Source organism: Empidonax traillii, unplaced genomic scaffold, assembly GCF_003031625.1.
Source record: "Empidonax traillii isolate 1590-97213 ecotype Southwest subspecies unplaced genomic scaffold, ASM303162v1 scaffold25:size3598162, whole genome shotgun sequence".
Taxonomy (NCBI): Eukaryota; Metazoa; Chordata; class Aves; order Passeriformes; family Tyrannidae; genus Empidonax; species Empidonax traillii.
Genome location: NW_020955218.1, coordinates 94847 through 115529, shown reverse-complemented (window position 1 = coordinate 115529; position 20683 = coordinate 94847). Strand labels below are relative to the sequence as shown.

General features: G+C 41.4%; 1 protein-coding gene across 2 annotated transcripts; it reads right to left on the bottom strand.

Moving 5' to 3' along the window:
* Nucleotides 1–8114: 8114 nt before the first annotated feature.
* On the bottom strand, nt 8115–20403 carry GOLT1B (golgi transport 1B). 2 transcript variants are annotated; one of them, XM_027905204.1, is made up of 5 exons: nt 20276–20403; nt 15309–15400; nt 13358–13536; nt 10518–10599; nt 8115–9161 (listed from the first exon to the last, which is right to left on the bottom strand). In XM_027905204.1, the coding sequence occupies exons 1-5, from the start codon at nt 20298–20300 to the stop codon at nt 9123–9125; spliced, it is 417 nt and encodes a 138-aa protein (XP_027761005.1). In that variant the 5' UTR covers nt 20301–20403; the 3' UTR covers nt 8115–9122. The 2 variants fall into 2 exon arrangements, with proteins under 2 accessions (XP_027761005.1, XP_027761014.1); XM_027905213.1 differs by lacking the exon at nt 8115–9161 and adding an exon at nt 9188–9552.
* Nucleotides 20404–20683: the final 280 nt, after the last annotated feature.

The window sequence follows — 20683 nt, the reverse complement described above, 5'->3', positions numbered from 1 at the left end:
TTCTGCAAATAGCTCTATTTTGGCTAAATTGCTTAACAACCTTTCCTTGAAGGCTTTAATCTCATAGGCAACTTTGTCCTTTCTCTATTTCACTCCATTTCTCATTTTCTCAGCTCTCTCTTCTGTTTCTTATCTTTAAACCCATTAATGAGAGCAACCCTAAAAGCACCTTTCTTGTGGGAGCTTATTTTCTACGAGCTTTTGGTAAGGGACTTTGTCAAGTCCTTTGGAAATTCAAGCAGATTGTACCCACTGGACCTCTCCTGCCTGCACACTCATTGAATCCTTCAAAGAAGTTTCTAGATGGGCAGGTCAGGATTTCCTTTCAGAAAAGTCATGCTGAGTCTGCTCCTCAACGTGATGTTTATCCACATATCTTTTTGCATTCCTTTTTACAGGCTGCACATTTTCTCCAGACCCACTTCAGTATCCTGAATCCCTCTAGAAGAAAAGCTGTTTGAGTGCAGTTTTACTGCTCTCAGAGCTCAGTTTGCCAGTCTGAACATTATTGTGCTGTCAGCCTTTTTTTCTTGTTAAGTTCTCTGTGATGTGCTCCACCATAGAGATACACTTCAAGTTATCACTGAATTACTACCTTAAACTCCTGAGGTACAGAGCAGAATCCTTGGCCTGGGCAAAACTAAGAAACAGGAGAAGGAAAGGAAAGGGAAAGAAGAAACATTACCTGACTTACAGAGGATTTGTGCAAAGCCAAATCACCAAGTTGCCTGGGATATGTAATAAAAAGAGATTTTTTTTATTGATCTTTTTATTTTATTCAGAGTCAAGTTGGCCCTGAACTTGCAAATTAAAAATCAGAAAAGGGAGACAAAACTCAGAGAAGCTACAGAACTTAATTTAAAACTTGTATCTTGCTGCAATATATGAAAACCTGATGTTGCTACAGTTAATGTGCCATACAGACATATTTTTGCAGTGTTGATTTGTATTACGTTGGTCTAGTTACACCTCTTTATGTAACACTCCAGAAGTTATAAGGCAAGGGGCATTGCATCTTTACCTCTACACATTCCCTCAGCTGTACTGATCCATCAGTAAGAACTTACTTTTTCTCCAGTCTGAACATGTAATTTTCATAAAACAAGCCATTGTTCATTTCAACACCAGTTTTTCCATTAACACCAAGAATTCTGTGAACGCTTGACAGCGCTGTTAAACTTCAGAAGTTTTAATGAGTAAATTGTTCACAAATATGAGAGAATTAGGCAATTTATATGCTCCAAGTCCAAAGTATTTCCACACGTTCTAGGGATTCACAAGGGGAAGAGTTTGAGTTGTGCACATTATCCAAACCAGAGCTGAGTAAACTCACCTTTAAGTCACAGAAATACGAGGAACTGCTGTTGTGAAAATGAAAAGGCTCTACAATATAAAGCCAAAGGAGGAATTTTGAAAGAGGAAACTTGTAATTCCATAATCCTACAAGGGCAGAAACCCTTCTTGATACACTTTCCAGGGTGTCCTCTCACAACCCTGGTCTGCATAAAGAACTCAGGGTGAAGGTGGGTAGAAACCAGGTTTTCCATTTAAGAGAAAGCTGGAATTCTGAGAATTTTTTTTTCCTTCTGAAATGGAATGAAAACTTTCCACAGTAAAATGTGGGGAAACCAGTTTTGATTCAAACAAAAGGTATAATTTTGAACAAAATCTGTGTTTCAGTTTGATCTTGATCTTTAAAAACTTCCAAAGCTCTTTGTAATGTAAGCCCTCTTGAAATGTGTTCCAAAATTACTAAAAAATACATCTTTTCAAAAAAATCAGAATGTTATGTTTTGATCTTTCTGAAATACTTTGCTTCTACTCAGCTTTTGTACTAAAACACAGTCTTGCATACTTTCTACAACTGCATGTAAATGCATTGGCACAAAATTTAAAATAAGGAAACATGAACTTTCATCTACAGTATTCTTCAGGGAAAGCCTGTCTCTGATTTCAGCCACAAAACTAAAACTTAGAAGAACAATTAAGAAGGTAATTGCAGGATATGATTTCCATATAGCTGCCTTGCAGAACTGGGAACATAGTTGTGGAAAGTTTCTAAAGTGAGGGATAGAAAAAACTTTGGGTGAGAATCAGGTTGGTGCTGCAGAAATTTCCTAACAGACAAAAAATATTGTGTAAGTATTATATGTATATACATACAAAGTACTAGGGGAAGATGATTTTTAAAATTATTTTTACTTCAGAGCAGGACAGGTCCTTTGAAGTCTTGGGGCTTGAAGTGTTTGGGGCTACAACAGAATGATGAGAGAAGCTGAAATAATAAGCCATATACACAGCAAGTGATGGTTGCAATTACTAGTCCTCCTTTTGGAAGAGGAAAGTTAAAATTCTTGTGTAGGAAGATGAAGGCACTGTCACCTGTCTCGTAGTCACAGGCACACATCACCTTGTGGAAAGGCTCGAGTGGGATGCAAAGTTTCACTGGATGCTATTTACAGAGAGACAAGACCTTTTTGCAGCTGCACCTTCTCCTGGTGCTCATTTCCATCCTCTTGCCATTTTTCCATCTCCTTGGGCACGTCAACTCCACTGTGTGTGGGCTCTGCTGTAAAACGGATTAGCAGAGGGATCTGGGTGTAAAAACCACAGATAAAAAGGCCGGGAGTCGGAAGTGATTGTTGTAGATGCTAAAGGGCGCGAAGAGTCTCAGCTGGCACCCTCACAAAGCTGTAGGGGCTGCACAATTACACCCGTGGAAAGAAACATTAAAAAAGGGGAGTTGAGAAAAGATAAAAGGGAAGGCAGCCTCACAACATCTGACAACCAGGAAAATGCTGAAAAAAAAAGGCTGAAAGGAAAAGTCCTGCGTGTGTGAGGGTAATTGGAACCAAATAAACACAACGTCTCCCGCCCTTTCATTCCCACCCTCTCAGGGAAACAGCATTTTACTCTTTCTTCCTAAATCAGCACTTTGTGAATGTGTCACTTATTTCTACCCCAAGAGGCAAGAAAAACATTGTGCTCTGGGAATTAACCAAGAACAGAGTTTGTTTCCAACATTTCTTCCAGGCTTCTGTTTTCCAGCTACTCACCTCACCTCACCTCTCCTCTCCTCTGCCTCCTCACTGGCCTCTTCCAGAAGGTTCTGTGTGGCCGCACTTTCCTCGCCTCAGCACTACCGGGCTCAGCTTCCTTCACTTCAGAGAAGGTGAAGTGTCAGTCACACTGCAGAGCAAAGCCTTCAAAAGGCATCTAAACTCCCTCCCTGCCTTCAAAGGGCACTTACCAGAGGTGGGAAAGGGGGCACGGGGAGATGCCACGAGCAGCAGCAGAGGAGATCCCACCCCCTGCTTGCTCCTGTTTGAGGCTTTAAGCACCAGGACCATGTGAGTAAATCCTGAGCTCTCATCAAAATCAACCCACTCTTTCACATTTGAAGGGAAGCACCAGGATTCTTTGCCAGCCCATTTTCCCCATCTCAGGTCACTCTGAAGATTCCGTAATTGCTAAGTCACTTCTTTGTCCCCCACTTAGGCCTGCTCAAAAACTGGCAGAAAAGTGAGAGAAGGGAAACATCTGAAGTTTTGTGCTGTTGTAGGCTTTATTTTAAGGGGGGAAAGAAGCAAGTTGAGGATAACTCTCCACACAAGTTCATAGAATAACAGAACTGTTTTGGTGGGAAAAAGCCTTTTAAGTTCAATGAGACCCAGCATTGCCAAGTCCACCACTAAACAACTTCCCTGAGTGCCACACTCACCTGTCTTTTAAATACCTCCAGGGATGGTGACTCCACCACTTCCCTAGGCAGCCTGTTCCAGGGCTTGACAACCCTTTCAGTGAAGAGTTTTTTCCTAATATCCAATCTAAACCTCCCCTGGCAGAATTTGACACTATTTCCTCTTGTCCCATCACTGCGAAAAAAGGCTGAGCCCCAGCTCACCACAACCTCCTGTAAGACAATTGTAGAGAGCGATAAGGTCACCCCTGAGCTCCTTTTCTCCAGGTTGAACTCCGCCCACCTCCCTCAGCTGCTCCTCATATGACTTGTGCTCCAGACCCTTCCCCAGCTCTGTTACCCTCCTCTGGATGCCCAAAATTAGGTAATTAATGATAAAAGCCACTCAGCTAGGGCACATGAAGACTCACTGCAGAACTGCTTGGTTTCAAGGTGAAAACTAAATCAATATTTGGAGACTGACCTAATGTGGGGGTTTGGTACTTTTTCTTGTGTGTTTTCGTTTGTTTGTTTGTTTTGGTGGTGTAAAACACTTGGGGTCAAAACTGCCTTTTATTTCAAAGTAGAACTAAATTGCAGAAATCAATGTGAAATCTTCATTTCTCTGACGTTTCTGGAAGAACTGCGGAGTGCCTGGAGAAAAAGGAGGCAGCTGAGCTGTGCCAAGTGGAAGCTTGCTTTTCCCGATCTCCAAAGGACAACCCGACTGTCTCAAATCCTGCCAGCCAGGGCTGGCACACAGCGTTCCGGCACCGACGGCTCTCTATAAAAAGCTCAACATCCTCTTTGTGCTTTAAAGCCACGTTGAAATTTCCCGGTCTAAATTAAGTCAAGCTTAGAAAGGCTCCAGAAGCCACAAACCAGCCAGGAATTTTCAAGCTGCTTCCCAGATCCCACTTACCGGCAACAGGATCCGGAGCTGTTGGCTTGCGGTGCAGCTGATGCAAAGGAAGGTGATAAAAGGTATGTTCTGTCCTTGAGCATACGAGACATCAACCCATGACCCCTCGCCCAGGCTTTGCTGGCACCGTGCTGGTGCTCACAGGGAGCCGATGATCCCCCCAAGTCCCCGGGCCACTCCCGCCACCCTCACCTCGGGAATTTCACTTCCTTGTGGCTCCTCCTGGTGGCGGTGGGCAGACCCCTGACCGCAGGACCATCACCAGCCAGGAACTCAATGCTTCTATGAGTGATACGATTTACATATTTTCATAGATCCACCACGTTCCCCAGAAAAGTGGTGCTCAATGGAAAATGGTACCTGCTATAAAGCCCACAGGAGTGCAGATGGATTTTGGCAGGCACACCTCTGGGCATGGGCTACCTCTGGGGGTAAACTATTAATTAAACTACCATTAATGACTCGTAACCAACACCTAAGTGCATTTCTATAAACTGATATTGGTCCACATCCCAAATTATCAGTCATAACACCTAATCTGAGATAATGAATTCCACACCAAATTACACCACGTCGGTCCTGTCATTTTTCTGTAAATTGTTATATATTTGAGGAGGATGCTTTACCATATAATTGTGCTGAAGCTAGGCTTGGCAAGGGATTACAGCAGCTGCAGAATCTCTTTGTTGGGCTCAGCATAAGATCCAAGTCTTCTAAAAGATGCTTTAATGTGCCAAGATCAATAACCAGAGGGGTAAAACTTAGAACAAATGGGCCACAAAGGACAAATTCTGCTGGGTAAATCAGTCTGGTAGTGACACACTCGTGATGTCACAGCTGGTAATGGCAATTTGAACAGCCAGAGCAAGCCAGGATGTGGCAGCCAGACAGAGACAGGAGTCCAAGGGCTGGCAGTGACCTCTGAAGAGGCAGCTGGGAGACACATGTTTGGTTTAGGGACATGGACTCTACTCTCCAGCCTGACTGATAATCAAGAGAATCAGACAGGCAACAAGTAGATGAGTCTGTGCCTTGAAGTCTGGTGAATCAACAATTTAAATTAATTCCATAAAACCTTGATTTTGACATCTGCCAGAGGGGCAAGATTCCTTTCTTTACGTTGCTTTTGACGGAGACTCTAAACTGCTGTGGCACCATACTGTGAGCAGTAACAAGGCCAAAGCATTCCTGGTTAATGAATGGCCTCTAGTCACTGAAAGGAACGGGCCACGAGCTATGTACAGATTAAAATTATACCTTATACCTCTCACAGTTTAACAAATGTAATCAGACATTGCTGTGAATTTGTTTTCTTTTATGTTAGGAAGTGCCAGTTCTTTGGAATCCTTACCATGGAACAAACCTGGTAAAGGTTAGTTGAGAGGCTGGAACTTGAGTCAGAGTAAGTTTTTAGGGCAGTAACTGGCCCATAACACCAACACACCACCTCAACAACCAGTTAAAATCCTTGCTTTTGCTGTTCTGCTCCCTCTGAAAATCCTCAACAATGGGCTGGAAGTTTGCTGAGCACCATGGAATGGTAAACCTGCTTATCAGGTCACTCTCTAGGATATAGGGAAGTCATGGTCACATCCTTGAACTAAACTGAAAACCTGCTCTAACTTCTAGACACGTGCCCTTTTCCTCCTGAAGTTTCACAGTTATTTCCTTGGTAAGGAGGTAGTTTAATAAAGAAACTATTCCCAACATAACTGTAACTTCCACATTTTGTTGCGATGTGTTTGAAACTGGAACATGAAAAACTAGGGGTATGTTTATGTAAAAGGTTTATTCTAAGAAAGAGAGAAAACCTTTCCATTTAAGATTAATCCCAGACACTATTTACTGTAAAAGTCACAACAGTGTAGCCAAGCACTAACAGCATGCACCTCCTCCCCCTTGGAAAGGAAAGCTTACCAAAACACTTTTGTCAAGTCTGCATGTAAAGAGACACGAAGACAAATTATAGAAAAAGGTACCCATTTATTCAAGGTATGACAAGGATATTTACAGTATTCATTTGCTCAGAATAGGATCCATCCTTATGAGTTTTAAAGCAGCAATTATAAATTACATTTAAAAGGGGAAACGTTCCAAGCATGTTTCTGTTAGAGATATTTTTACAAGGACAGAAACACTTTAAGGCTAAGTTGTTTTGACCTTTGCTGCCACCCACATTTGTCTTGGCAAAACCGTCTCAAAGACAACATTACCTTGAGGGATAAAGACTATGCTAAATTCAACATACAATTCTGTGCCCTTGGATGCTTTTCACAACAGTTCACAAAAACAGTGTGACAAAAAATTGACTTCTGATTTAAAACAATGACTTAAATATAAGTGAGATGACCTGCCTACATCCTGGATTTTCAGAGAGCTAAAACATCATATACAGCAACACATTAATCACCTCAGAAACACATCATCAGCTTCCCTGTTGATGAAGGTACGTCAGCTTACCAAGCAATTTGCTGCCAGCCAGAGCTCCATAGTCATGTGGTGCAATCCACCTTTCCCATCACATCATTTTTTGAGAGACAAGAACAAAACTTCTGGCTGACTTATAAAGTAGATGATGAACTCTGACTGCTTTAAACAGCACTTGGCTCCCACAGCACGGACAAGTGCCCTACCAGAACAAACAGGATGAGTTTGCTAAGCTGTTGTAGTGTTATCTTGTAGTCACTGTAACACACAACAGATCTACAGGAGCAGTTAAAACTGGGTTATCCAAAATGGTTTATCTCTTGAGGTAGAGCCCACAAATCATATTTAGTCCTGTCTGTAAACTATAACACACATGCCATCAGGCAAATGTAGACATTTTTGGTTATTTATAGAATAAACCCACTGATTTTTTCAGATGTCATTCACTGTAAATATAACCACTTTTTCTTTTTTTACTGAATAATTTTGTGTCTGAGAAGGACATTTATATGGTTGTAATGAAAATAAAACATGTCTTACAAATAAATGTCAGAGCAACATTCAAAAGGGTTGATACATGAGGATTCTTTTTAAGTTAAAAGTTATTTTGGAAAATTCCAATTTTAATTGCACAATAACAAAAAAGAAAAAAAAAAACACCAAAAAACCCCCAGTCGTTAGACTTGTAAGGCTACATAGCTACTCGAAATACTACCCTGGGGTAATTTGTTTTAGGATTATATTTGAAAAGACAGTGAAACAACAGAAACCCCCCCAAGGCCTATAGAAATACAGTTCACTGAGCAATCATGGTTTCTTAGGTGAGAACACTACATAACTAACTATTGAAAGTGCACAACGTTAACATTCCAATGACATGACCGGTGCATTAGTAGGGGACATTTATTCCAGGTTAGCCAAGAATCCTCTGTAACAGCAAAGTTGTTGCTGTGACCAATAGAAGTTTTAAGTTATTTGAAGATAACCCAAGTGACAAGTTACAAATATAAGGAGATTGGCACTTGACCTTTAGTCAGCCCCAGTCGCTCAGTTTTCTCCCCAGAGACTCACGTACACAGAACTTTGAGTTTTCATTTTATTACTGTAAAAAATAAAGTCAATGTGTAGTTCCAGAGTAAACAAAGAAACCTTAGTTTCAAACTGTTTAAAAACAAAGGTCCAAATTCTGATAAGTTACATTTCACAGGGTTCACATCAGCACCTCAACCTAATGCATTTTTTTGTGAACTAAGCATATCTTACACAGTTTTCATGTTACTAACAAGGGGCTACATTCTCCTGTGGATGCACATGTAACATGACTCACGGAGAACAAACCTGGAAGGAATGCAAGCCGGTTTCCAGAGTTCCCTATTGAGCTCTACATGTTCAGAACCAACCAATTTAAGACTGAAGTTATTAAAGATTGACCTTTTGCATATTCCAAAACGGAAGGCAAATACAATCAACTGACGTTTGGCTTTGAAACATTAAGATAAAAATGTTTTATTTCAGCCACATATTTACAAAAATGTTTGTAACAGGACTGTGGAGGGTTTCCTTTTTATTGTCATAATACACTTATAGATGAATAGTCATCTTAACCTTCATGCAAAGATGCATCTCTTGTTACACAAGAAGTTTCCTGTTGGATTTTTTTGCACTCTGAGGATAGCAAGCAGAGGGTTGGTAAATTTGGGTCACCCTTAAAAAACGTAGGCCTGTTTGCTCTACTGCACCTTCAAAATAAGGAGGTAAAGCACAGGCACCGTCAATTCCACAAGGGTTCATTGCCTCTAGCATGTTTTCCAAAACCAACAAAAATAGTCTTGAACAGTTGTAGCATGGGTTATTCCATGACTTTCACCTCTTCAGTTTAATTCCTGAACTCTGGAGTGACTTTCCTAGAAGCATACTTGCCGAGCTTCTTTTCTAATGTATTTTGTTGACTATACATTTTAAATTAAACTGTTATATAAAGAATGTAACAAGCTTTTTCCTTTGTACACAACTTAATCTTTGTGCTGAGTATTCTTCAAAAGGATTTTATAAATAATACAGTAAGTTTAGAATCAGTCTTCGGCCCTCTCGTCATTATACCATGTTGTTGCTCTCTCCAACTTTATCTACAAGCTGTAGAAAAGGAGACAAAAAGGTTTTAAGCCGATGACATTTACGTACAGTGAAGATACTCTCAAATATTACTTGCTACTTGCACAGTTAGTATGCGACTGGAAATGGGAGTCGAGTAGTACTCACCGAGGTCTCATGGTTTAGGTTTGTGAAAATTAAAAATCTTACATTGCAATTGTGTTTCTGCATGACATGTTTTTCTCAATATAGACATTAACAGTGCAACATGAGGATGCAACAGAATGAGAAAGGAAATAGAAGAAATGCAGATAACACTGCCAGCTTAATGGTTAAAACAAAACAATACAGTCTCAGCCACACATGCATTAGTAGACCAAGGAAGATATTTCAACTGACCATTACTGTGGATTCTCTTCTGAGCCTACGTAGGCTTTGAATAAAACATTAACAATTATCTTTTTAAAACAAGATTTAACCCCATTATGATCAAATTAAATATGACTAAGAGAGATCAATTGACAAATGAAACACTCAATTGATCATGAATTATGAGCCAGAACTTGGCCTAACTGTGAGACTGAAACAGATGATCTTGAACACTCATTTTTAAAAAACCAGACTATCCATCTAAGAAATTCCCCCATTAATTTTTAGTAGCAGCTATTAAAACTGTTGCTTTCAAAACTAAAGTTAAAAATGCTTCTGTCAAAACATACAGAAATTAGCACAGTAAAAGTAGTTGACTGAAACACCCTAGATTACCATCTTTCCAGCACATGTTAATTGTCTTCAAATCCCTGATTATTTAGTTAAGAACATGGAAACCTCCATTTGAAAAAATACAAATTGCAGTAATGGCAAGACGTAGCCTGGTGCAGTAAACCTTAATAAATATACCTGCTGATGATTATGCATCATGAGAGTTTCTGGATTTGCCATACAAGCTGAAACTTAGCACTGTTCTCTACTGTTTGCTTTTACAGGCCACTTTTCATAAATACATCCAAACACTGCACAAAGAGGAACAGCGTCCTCCTCACTCTAAGGGCAAAAGGAGAGGCACAGGACAGTGTCAGGATTCGCCAATCTGGTCACCCAGGGCCAAGAGTGAAGCAGAAAGAACACCAGAGTTCCAGGTCACAAGCCAGGGCTCCTCCCGCTTCACATCACGTAAGCAGCTTCTGCAAACGTGTCCTTTTGCTCCTTTTACATCTAGAAGTCTCTCCCTGGGAATCAATGTGATCTGTGTGGTGCAAGAACCATACAGGAACGCACCCAAAGTCATTGCTCTAAAGTTATATTTGCTTTATCTCTGATGCATTTCTGTCAGTGCTGTATGAATGGAATAAAACACAGCAGAAGCTTCAATTGTTGCATGAAGTACTGAACACTTACCGAGCTTATACCAGGTAAATTCAAGAGATATCCAAGAACTGGAACTCTTCTAATAAAGCCAACCACCACAGGAAAGAACCCCCTTTAGGGAAGATATCAGAAGATTGCATTAGTTTTTGTAATTAAGCCATTCTCATATTGCTATAACATGAAAAAAATAGCAGGTAGTTTTTAAACCCTGATTACATAAAATCCTGCAGCTTGTTAGCAGCTCACTAGTTTATCAAATGTATCAACAAACATTCAGCAGAGAAAGGAGACAACCAGCAAAGAAACACATTATTTTTTAATTGTCTTAATTTCCTTCATAGCTGACAACTCTCATTCAGCTCATAAAAAAATAACTCAGGAGTTAATGTCAACAAAACTGATGTTCCCAACTGATTCCTCAAAATTACCACACATGTTTTGAGATAATTTCTTTTTACATTATAGGAAATACACTCTTGCAAGACGCAATATAGAAACAACTGAAGTTAGTTCTGAGTAATTAAAAGGATATATAGTACTCTTTACAATAACTGAAAAAAATTAGGCACGACAGAGTTGTGCATTCACTTATTTCCCAAATTTATATAAAGTCAGAGGTTTGAATCATGACCCAGGGGATGGTGCCTGTCATAGCTGTCACGGTGTAGCCCCTGCACTGTCCACTTCATCTCTGCAGCAGGAAAACAGATTTCCTGTGGCAGTGTCTCAGCTGTTTGCAGCCAACTGCAGCCGTTCAGCTGGGGGTGGCATTCCCACTGATCCCATGGCGAGCGATACATTCCCTGTGTACAGTAAGGACTAATGTGCAGTGAGACCTCAGGCACAGTGAAACAGTGAAGTTCGACAAGTCATCATCCTCTTCACCACACTGCTAAAAAAATATTTGCTGGGTAATACCAATAAGTTTTTCTTGGAGATTTTCCTTTTTTAAAGATTAGATCATTTCAGTGGCCCAGCAAATTGTGATGCAGGGCACACAAACCGCTTGTAGCGGATAGAAGCAGCTGGTGTAGCCAAGAATAAGGAATAGTCAGTACAGGAAGGATAATATTGTTAGCCATAACTCTGGGTGCTTGTAATCTGAACAAGGCTCCAAAAGGAGCTTTGATTACAAGAGAAGCTGTCCCACAACAGCCAGGGAAGTTTCTGCTATGCAACCAAGCAGCAGGATCCTGAGGGATCGGATAAAATGATGCTCGAGGAAAGGTTCCATTTGTAATTTCTTCAGAAAGGAACAAGTTGCTGAAAACACCTGAACAAGACTGAAGCAAAACAAAAAGCTTTGTTTGAAGTAGTTACCAGCCAACCTTGAGGCAAGGGATTCTGATTCTAACAACTACTAAGCACTAGAAAAGACAGTTGTAGAATCAAAACCATTAAGGTGGGAAGAGACCTCGAAGATCATCAAGTCCAACCACTGGGCTCCAATGGTCTTGAGATGTTTTGAATCAAAACAGATCAGATAAACATTCCCACCTGGAATTATCTATCCCTTGTTGATACTCTCCAGACTAAGGGATAGTCCTAGTGAGCTAGGGATAACTAATGACCTCTTATAAACCTTTCAACATTATTTTACTCTGTAGTTCCTAGATAGCACCACTAGATAATCCCTAACCCCACCTGCACAGACACAGTAACTCATAATTCTTTCAAGATCCTTTAAAAGGAGGGTATTTTGTTGGAAACACAACCACTTGTTTTGTACTGGCTGATTAAACCCAAGTGCTACAGGCAAGAAGTGACAATGTATTCAGTGAAATACAGTGATTATCAAAGCACTTGCAGTGGTAGAATTCAGAGTAGAATAAGAAATATATATTAAACACGCAAAATTCATTTTCTGAAATCTCACTGCCTTCAATAGGAGCCAAGTTAAGACTTTTTTTAAAAAAATGCAATCTAAACTAATAGAAGATCAGCAAACAATTTTACTGAGTGCAAAAAGAGCACTATGATAACAGTGGTGTGACTTTAGTTAACAGGAACTGCATTATTTAGCCAATTGCTGAATATGCCAGGGTCTGTTACTCGATCAATAAGCACTAATGAAACAGTCTTCATCTGGACAGAAGTCCAAGAACAACTAAAAGCCTCCCTTTTTACTTCTTAGCATATTTTGTGCTTTGTTCTGTAGTGAGCACGGAAGTTCAACCACGGAAATAAAGATAAAAATACAGATATGTATACCAGTTGTAACAAGTCAAATTCTTTCACTATTACAGTTGCATTTATGAAGAACTTAAATGACACATTGTGAAGGTTACAACATGTATCAAGTTTGCTGTTTAAAAGATAATAATTTTCATTTTTCTTTAACTCAGTCAAGATGACACTAAACCAAACCAGCAGTTCTGACTCTACCAGGGCACAGGTATAATGAAACATGACAGAAAACACCTTTTCACTGGGCTGCCATAGTAATGAAATGTTTACAAAACTAAGGATGGTAATAACCAAGTATTTTGCCATGTTTGTTAAAGAAAAGAATAAACTCCCCACCAAAAAAATACCAAGTATCTGCTTTTTGTATGAGGGAATATTTCAACTTTGCACTGCTAACAATTTGGGTTCCCAGGTATTTTTAAGCTTTACAATTCTTTGGTCAGACATCAAGATTCTCAAAGTCAGTTTGGCATATGCCTCACAAACATTAGCACATTTGAGTCTTGGAAAAATATTTATCAACTTTCCATCTCTAGCAAATGTAAATTAACAGATTTATTTAAAATCTGTCAAAACAAACATTTAAAGGATGCTGCTTTGTCAACTGTAACACAGAAGCACTACATGAATACAATTGTTCCTAGACACACCAACACAGAAAGTTATTTTGAAACAGGACTTACCTGAATAATAGGAAGAACCCATAAATTTCAAGGATCATTCCTATTAAAGGCCAACCAATGAGAACTATGAGCACACCACCCAGGAAGAAGCCTGTTGCTTTCATTTTGTGTTTTTGAAAGAAGAATCTAAACGTTCTTTCTAAACCGATAACAAAAGACAAGCCGGCCACAAATAAAACCTAGAAAAGACCAGAGAAGGAAAACAGCTAATTATGTTCCCAAGTTTAGGACGTAAATATATATATTTATTTTACAAAATTAAACTACATCTCTTGCGCCACTTCTTTTAATACCAGAAGACAGACAGTGAGAATGAGTTTACTATTGATTTTCTTTTGTAAAACCCATCTTACAGCATTTGTAGCTCTCAGCTGCTTAAAAAGTGAAGAGTCTACCTCTGTGGTCTCTGACAAATACACGCAGGACAAAAGACCTACTGACAACAGTTACATCTGTCCTGTCACATAAGCACAATCATTACCACAAGTGGTGCTGCAGCTCAGTATCACTGACAGGAAAGGTTCCTAAAAACTAAGAACATAATAGCACCTCTGTTCAGTACCACTGACCTCTTCAACAGCTTGGACTGATCCACACATAGTGCAAAGGCAAAAAAAGAAAACAGCTGAACAGCATTATCAGTTGTTTCGGCGTTTTTTTTTACTGGGTAGAGTCTTTCTACTGTTTATTTGTTCCAGTATAGACTGAACACTATCACGCTCGTCCCAACTAGTTAGAACTATTTTTAGTGTCCTGCAGGAACAGGGCTTGAAATTATCTCAGCTTTTAAGCACAAATCTGGGCAACGTTTTTGTGCTAGTGATAGTATCTCAGGTTTTACTCAGGATTATTGATGAAGTTTAAGTTTATATTATTTAATAAATCACTTTCTTATCACCTCTTGCCCTTTCTAACTTCTTTAAAAGAAACTCAAAAGAACCTTTCTGCAAGGATACAGTACCTTTTCTTGCATTATCTTTGGTTACCACATAGCCTGTCTTTGTCTCTTCCTACCTATGTTTTCATCATTTTCCCTAAACAGGATCTTGTATTTCCACCTTACATTAGGAAAAGAAAAAAATAAGCATTATTTTATTTTTCACTCTTCCACTACACACTTGACTGATGGTTCATAGCAATGCTTCAGCTAATGCACCCAAAGTCAGATACACAATTTCCTATTTCCCTTCAGTGAATCTCAGTATTTGACTCAGAAATAACCTGATCAGTTTTGCCTGCAAACTTTTAGGCATCAGCAAAGGAGGGGGTGAATGTCTTCCAGGCTGTTCTTGGGCAGGTTGGTGAAGCTGAGAACAGCAGAGGCACAGAGATTAATTATCACATGCAGAAAACACCCTCTCATTTTATATTTGCTTTGGATTGGGAATTTTGTGTACCAGACCTAGGATTTATTTTCTGTGCTGCTTTATGCAACAACTTTGATTTGGTAAAAGCTGAAGATATTAAATCTCTCTATTATGAAGGCTTTTCTAAACCCAGACTACCAGCAATTCATACTTCTTTCTTTCCTCATGAAACACAGCAAAGCTACATTTGCCAGCACATAGAGAACACATCACTATTCTTATCCAAATATATACTTAAAATTGACAGTTATCTTACAAGATCACAAAAAAGGGCCTCAGTAATGACAGCCAATCTAAAAACCACATTAGCAGCAGCACAACAACTGTGGAACAAGCTGCTTCTTGTCTGATCAACATCCCTCAGGCCTGACCCAAGGTATGATATTTAGATCAGTGTGAGCTGTTCTAACTTCAGTCAGGAAAAATGATTCACTCACATCACCCAGCATAACTCTTCCTTTTCACCAAATTCACCACAGCAGTTCTTGTGATCCAGCCTCAAACTGATAACAGACTGTTCTATTTTTAGTTTATCTTTAATATATCACATACTTAATTCTAAGGACTGTAGAGAAGGCACTTACATTTCCAATAGCCAAAAGAGCTTTGTCAAAGAAGAGTATCATTCCAAAGAAAAGGAAAAACACTCCAAAGCCTGTTAGTCCCATTCCAATCTCTGAAAAAGAAACAAATTCAGGCATGTAACAAAACATGGTACTAGGAAAAAATCACGCATAAAAATTGTGAACAAACTTAGAATGTCCAATGTAAAGATATTTTAAATTTAAAAACTTCCCTGAGGGTACAAATATAGTAACTCTTGTAGACATCACTTAATTCAAAACCAGACAGATCTTTGGAAGTTACTCATCAAAACAGTCCATATTTGGAACTATATGCTGAAATGGAATGCAACCAGCAATCATGCATACATTCATACGGCAAAGACATCCCTTTTGATTTGTTTCTAGTGTGGAGAAAAGGATTGTTTTGTAAAGAGATGATGAAACTTTTCTGTTTCCAGTTCTTATCTCATTATCTTTACACAGTAACATAAGTACCCTGGTCCTTTCCATCCTCCTGAGACCTCACATTCCACCTCCCATAACCCTGCATAGCAGTTCCACTCCCCTCAGTTTCTGGATGGAACACAACTCAGATGAATCCTGCAGGATTTTTCAAAGTTACACTTGGCTGACAGCTATCAAACACTAGCCTGGGTCTCCAGACAGTTGCCAGTTTTCACAAAACTAGTAGATTAACTAAATATTGAGGGACTAATGTTCAATTATCATTTTCATGTTTCTTATTTCATTTTCCATGATTAAATGTTAGATTTTGATAAGATACATTATCTCTAGACTACTAGTGTTGCATAATAGTTTCATCTGATCTTAACATGTAGACTTTTTTAACTACCTTTTGCAGTTAATGTCTTGGCTTATATTGTGATGGTCTGGGCAGTGCTGGGTTAACAGTTGGACTCGACGTTCCTAAAGGTTTTTTCTAACCTAAACAATTCTCCAATCTTTGAGTTTTGTAAAGGTTGCTCGAGAAATACTGGGAAGGCAAGAGAGTAGAATGGAAGGTTTGTGTGAAAAACTGGACTAGAAGTCTGAAGCTATGATTAAAATGATCACTTGACAATAGCCTCTAATATATCCTGAAGACCATACTTAGAAATACATCCTGCTTTTAATTTTAAACCTCTAAATCCTTCCTTTTGACTCTCACACAGACCGAATGGGAGAGAAAAACCGGGAAAAGCAGCAACACGGCTGCAAAAATCTTTGCATCTATCCATGCCCTCACCCTTACATTGCTAGCCCTGGGGCCAGAGAATTTAGAAACCTTCAGAACACACAAATTCTACACCAGCCCTAATACCACTGGCAGCCTGGTGTGTCTGTACATATATGCATTTTGAAGTTCCAAGCAGCTTTGCACAGTCTCTCCTGAAACACACAAAAAACCCCACCAACGTTTCAAAACAACTCCAAGAGGTTTGTTACAGCAACATTCCACTTCCCAGACTCCTGCAAGGGCTCAGTTTTCAACAAGGCTGCAGGGCACATGGTGTTAAAACTGTAGCTCTATATTATTTCAGGTCACTTTACACTGTTACTATGAGCATTTTAACCAGCCACAATTAAAACCACAAAGTAACCTGCTACAATCAACTTACTGCTGAGATTCTGAGCACTGGTTTACAACGAGAAACAGAATTGCAAATTGTATTTTCAACGGATCTGCTGACTGCAGGCAATATAACAATTGCAATCTGCCCTTTTCTCCAGTACTCTTTGCTTCAGAAGAGCAGAAACAGTCTGTATTCTGGAAGTGAAAACACTTGGAGGCAGGACTCAAAGGAATTAGCAGCTGCCAGAAAGATAAATATGCAGCCACGGGAAGTGAGCATTCATTCCTCCCGCAGACACAGCACAAGGTATGGATCTGGCAGGGAGGCAGAGGCCAACTCCCAACAGCTGCTGCAATCACCACCCTGGCACTTCTGCAATCACTTCTGCTACAACGGATTCAGATTCACTTCAGCAGCCACCCATATTCTCTGGTTAGTGGAGGGAAAGGGAAAAAAGGAACACCGTTGTCATTGTCCCAAAATAACTGTTGGAAGATGGTGAATGGTCCAGGACTATTATTCTCTGTTGCTAATATCTCAGCAGAAGGTATTACTTGATTCATATCAGAATGTGGAATTATATCCGACTAATGTTCTCAGAGGAATTAAAAAAAAAAAAAAGTGCTGGCATTTTGTATAAAATCTTTTCAACAACGGATTATGAATATTTATAGAGGGAGCAAACTATTTTTAAATGCTTTCTCCTGTGCCAGAAGAGCTTTCCCACATTAGTCAAATACATTTCAATGCCTATAACTGCAGACACACACACTAGCCAGGTTGCATTTACTCTGGAGTTTTTTTATTTTTAATTATTATGATTTCATAGAAGGAGGGAGTAAAACTTCATCAGTGTTTCTGCACAAATCCCATAAGCTGTGCAAGAGAACTGCAGCACTGTGTCAAAACAGCTTAGTAAATATTAAGACTTAAAATTAAGCTACATTGCTTGTGAAAGTTCAGGGCAGGTAGTGCACATTCTCTGCCTTTTGAGGAAATGTGCACTACAGGCTCTCAGAAAACAAAAAATTATTGGAGTTTACAGATTACAAAAAGTTTCAATGTTTAATTATCATTTTGCTAGAAGCATTTCTTAGTACTGAAAACTTAAATTGTTTGGGGAAAAACTAAGTGCATTCTTTTGCAGTTACTGGTGGTTTATAACACCATTCAATACATCACTTAAAAATTATGTCCTAGACTACAGCTGCAAATTTAATTTTCCAAGCATCAACTAATGCAGTGGTTCTCTCCAGGTATTTGACACACTACTCCACCAGTGACTCTATGGATAACTCCATATTTTTCCAGACAGCAGCGAGTTTAAAAATATGAGATGAAAAATCATCAGAATTTCATAAAAAATGTGAAAAAAAAACCTAAAACCCCCTAAACTTCACAGTGTTTTATTTACTACTCTTGGCTCTGACAGTTAAAGCAAAGAGTGTCAGCACTGGAATTAGATGAAAGTCCCAAATGAGGAACTAAGAAACAGTGAATCTCTTCCTGAATAAATTTTTCTTTTTTTTTTTTTTTTTCCCAATGGATATTCCAGACAGGTTAAGGAATGAACAAAAGCAAAGCCACATGAACTTACTCAACCAGAAATCTAAAAATTACCCAAAGGGTTAGTACCCATCCCAGTAACACAGCACTGCACTTGAATGTCTCAAGAAATCATTGACCCTGAATGCTGCTAAGCTTTGCTGCCTGTCTTCATCCTTGGCCTTGACTGGCTCACCAATACCTCCATTCCAGGATTCTGCTATCAAACTTAGCTATTTTAGCTTTTTTTTCCCTACATTCTTCACACCCTCCTTCGTAACTGATGCTGTGGTGCTTATCAAGCAAACTCCTTCCCTTTTGTGGCAATCGTGCCAGGAATGCATCGCGCATGAGATGTTCATTTAAATCCAAGACCTAACAGTCTCCTTTACCTTGCAGCTTAAACTCTCTCATCACACAATTATCAGTGGTGGAAGGGACCTCTGGAGATCAACTGCCTTGCCAAGGCAGGGTCACCTGCAGCAGGTGGGTTTGGAATGGCCCCACAGAGGGAGACTCCATGCCCTCACTGGGCAGCCTGTGCCAGGCTTTGCCACCCTCAGTGGAAAGCTGCTCTTCCTCACATTGAGGTGGAACTTCTTGTGGCTTAGTTTATGGCCACTGCTCCTTGTCCTGTCCCTGGGCACCAATGAAAAGGGCCTGGCACCATCCTCTTGGAGATATTTATGTGCATTGATGAGATCCCCTGTCAGTCTTCTCCAGACTAAACACGCCCAGCTCCCGCAGTCCATCCTCATTAGAGATGCTCCAGACCCCTCATCATCGTCGTGGTCTCCGCTGGACCCTCTCCAGCAGCTCCTTTTCCCTTTTGCATTGAGGAGCCCAGAGCTGCACACAGCACTCCAATGAGCCTCACCAGGTCACAGCAGAGGGGCAGGATCACCTCCCTCGACCTGCTGGCCACGCTCTTCCCAATGCACCCCCGGATCCCTTTGGCCCGTCTATTGCAAGGGCACACTCACGAACCTCTTTACTTGGATTTCTTTGTACTTTCCCTTTAAGCATCTCTATTTCCAAGTACTTCTATTCGCTGAAAACAAAACTGTAGTCATATACAAGTAGTTTTTATTTCCCACATCACACGGAGTGTCTGGTCCTCACCTCGCAGCCCCGTCAGTGTCACCTGCAAACACCTAATGTTGTAACAGCACCAGAAACGCAGGGAGGCCACTAGCACCTAATTGTTTCCATCCCACTGACACCCACAGAGAGGCACACGGGAAGACTCCAGCTAAGTGATACTTTTATTTACCTCTCCACTTTCATTCATTCATTTACAGGGACTGGACAAGGAGCAATGGGTACTAACTGAAAACGGGGAAATTTAGGCTGGATATGAGGATGGAATTCTTTATTGTGAGGACGATGAGGCCCTGGCACAGGTTGCCCTGAGAAGCTGTGGCTGCCCCATCCTTGGAAGCGTTTAAAGCCAGGCTGGATGGAGCTCCGAGCAACCAGCTCTAGCGGGAGGTGTCCGTGCCACGGCACGGGGGTGGAACGAGGTGATCTTTAAGGTCCCTTCCAACCCAAATCCTCCGGCGATTCTCGCAGCGCTGGTGACAGAGCCCCGCCGGGGGGAGGGCGCGGCCCTTCCCTGCATCCCCACGTCCCATTCCCCCCGCCGCCTTCCCTGCCAGCTCCTGGCACCGCCGCGGCTCCCGCAGCGCAGGGGTGCGGCCGGGCAAGCCCCGCCGGCTCGGGCCCATTCCCAGCCCAGCGCTGTTCCCTGCGGTGCCCGCGGGATCCGCTCCTGGAGCCGCCGCCGCGCACGAAGGGCCCGCCGCGCCCCGTGACCCCCCGGCCCCGCCGCCCGCAGCCCCGCAGGGCACTGCCGACAAAGCTTACTCTGCGTGTCGGACAGGGAGATCATGGTGGCGGCGGGAGCGGGCGGAGCGGGGCCGGGAGCGGCGGGATCGGGATCGGGATCGGGATCGGCGGGAGCGGCCACGTCTTCCGGAAACACGCACCCGCCGGATGAGACGCGCCCGCCCATTGGGCAGGGCCGCCGCCAATCAGCGGCCGCCTTGCAGCGCCGCGCGGACGCGGCGCGGCGCGGTGATTGGCCGAGGGGCAGCGGTGGCGGAAGGGGCGGGGCCCCGGGCGGCTCAGGTGGGACCGGGATGGGGGACCGGGATAGGGGACTGGAATAAGGGAATGGAATAAGGGAATGTGTCCTGGCACTGACCCGTGGGCTGAGCGGCGTCGGCTCGTGCTGGGGCTGAGCCCGCCGTGCCGGAGGAAGCGGCAGTGAGG

Bases quoted from the DNA above. Each gene is read 5' to 3' on its own strand.
- GOLT1B (XM_027905204.1), bottom strand. From the start codon at position 20,300: ATGATCTCCCTGTCCGACACGCAGA. The intron at 10,600-13,357 runs GTAAGTCCTGTT...TCTTCCCTAAAG, and splicing joins GGGTTCTTCCTATTATTCAG to GGGGTTCTTTCCTGTGGTGG. The intron at 9,162-10,517 runs GTAAGTGTTCAG...CCTTTTCTACAG, and splicing joins ATTTACCTGGTATAAGCTCG to CTTGTAGATAAAGTTGGAGA.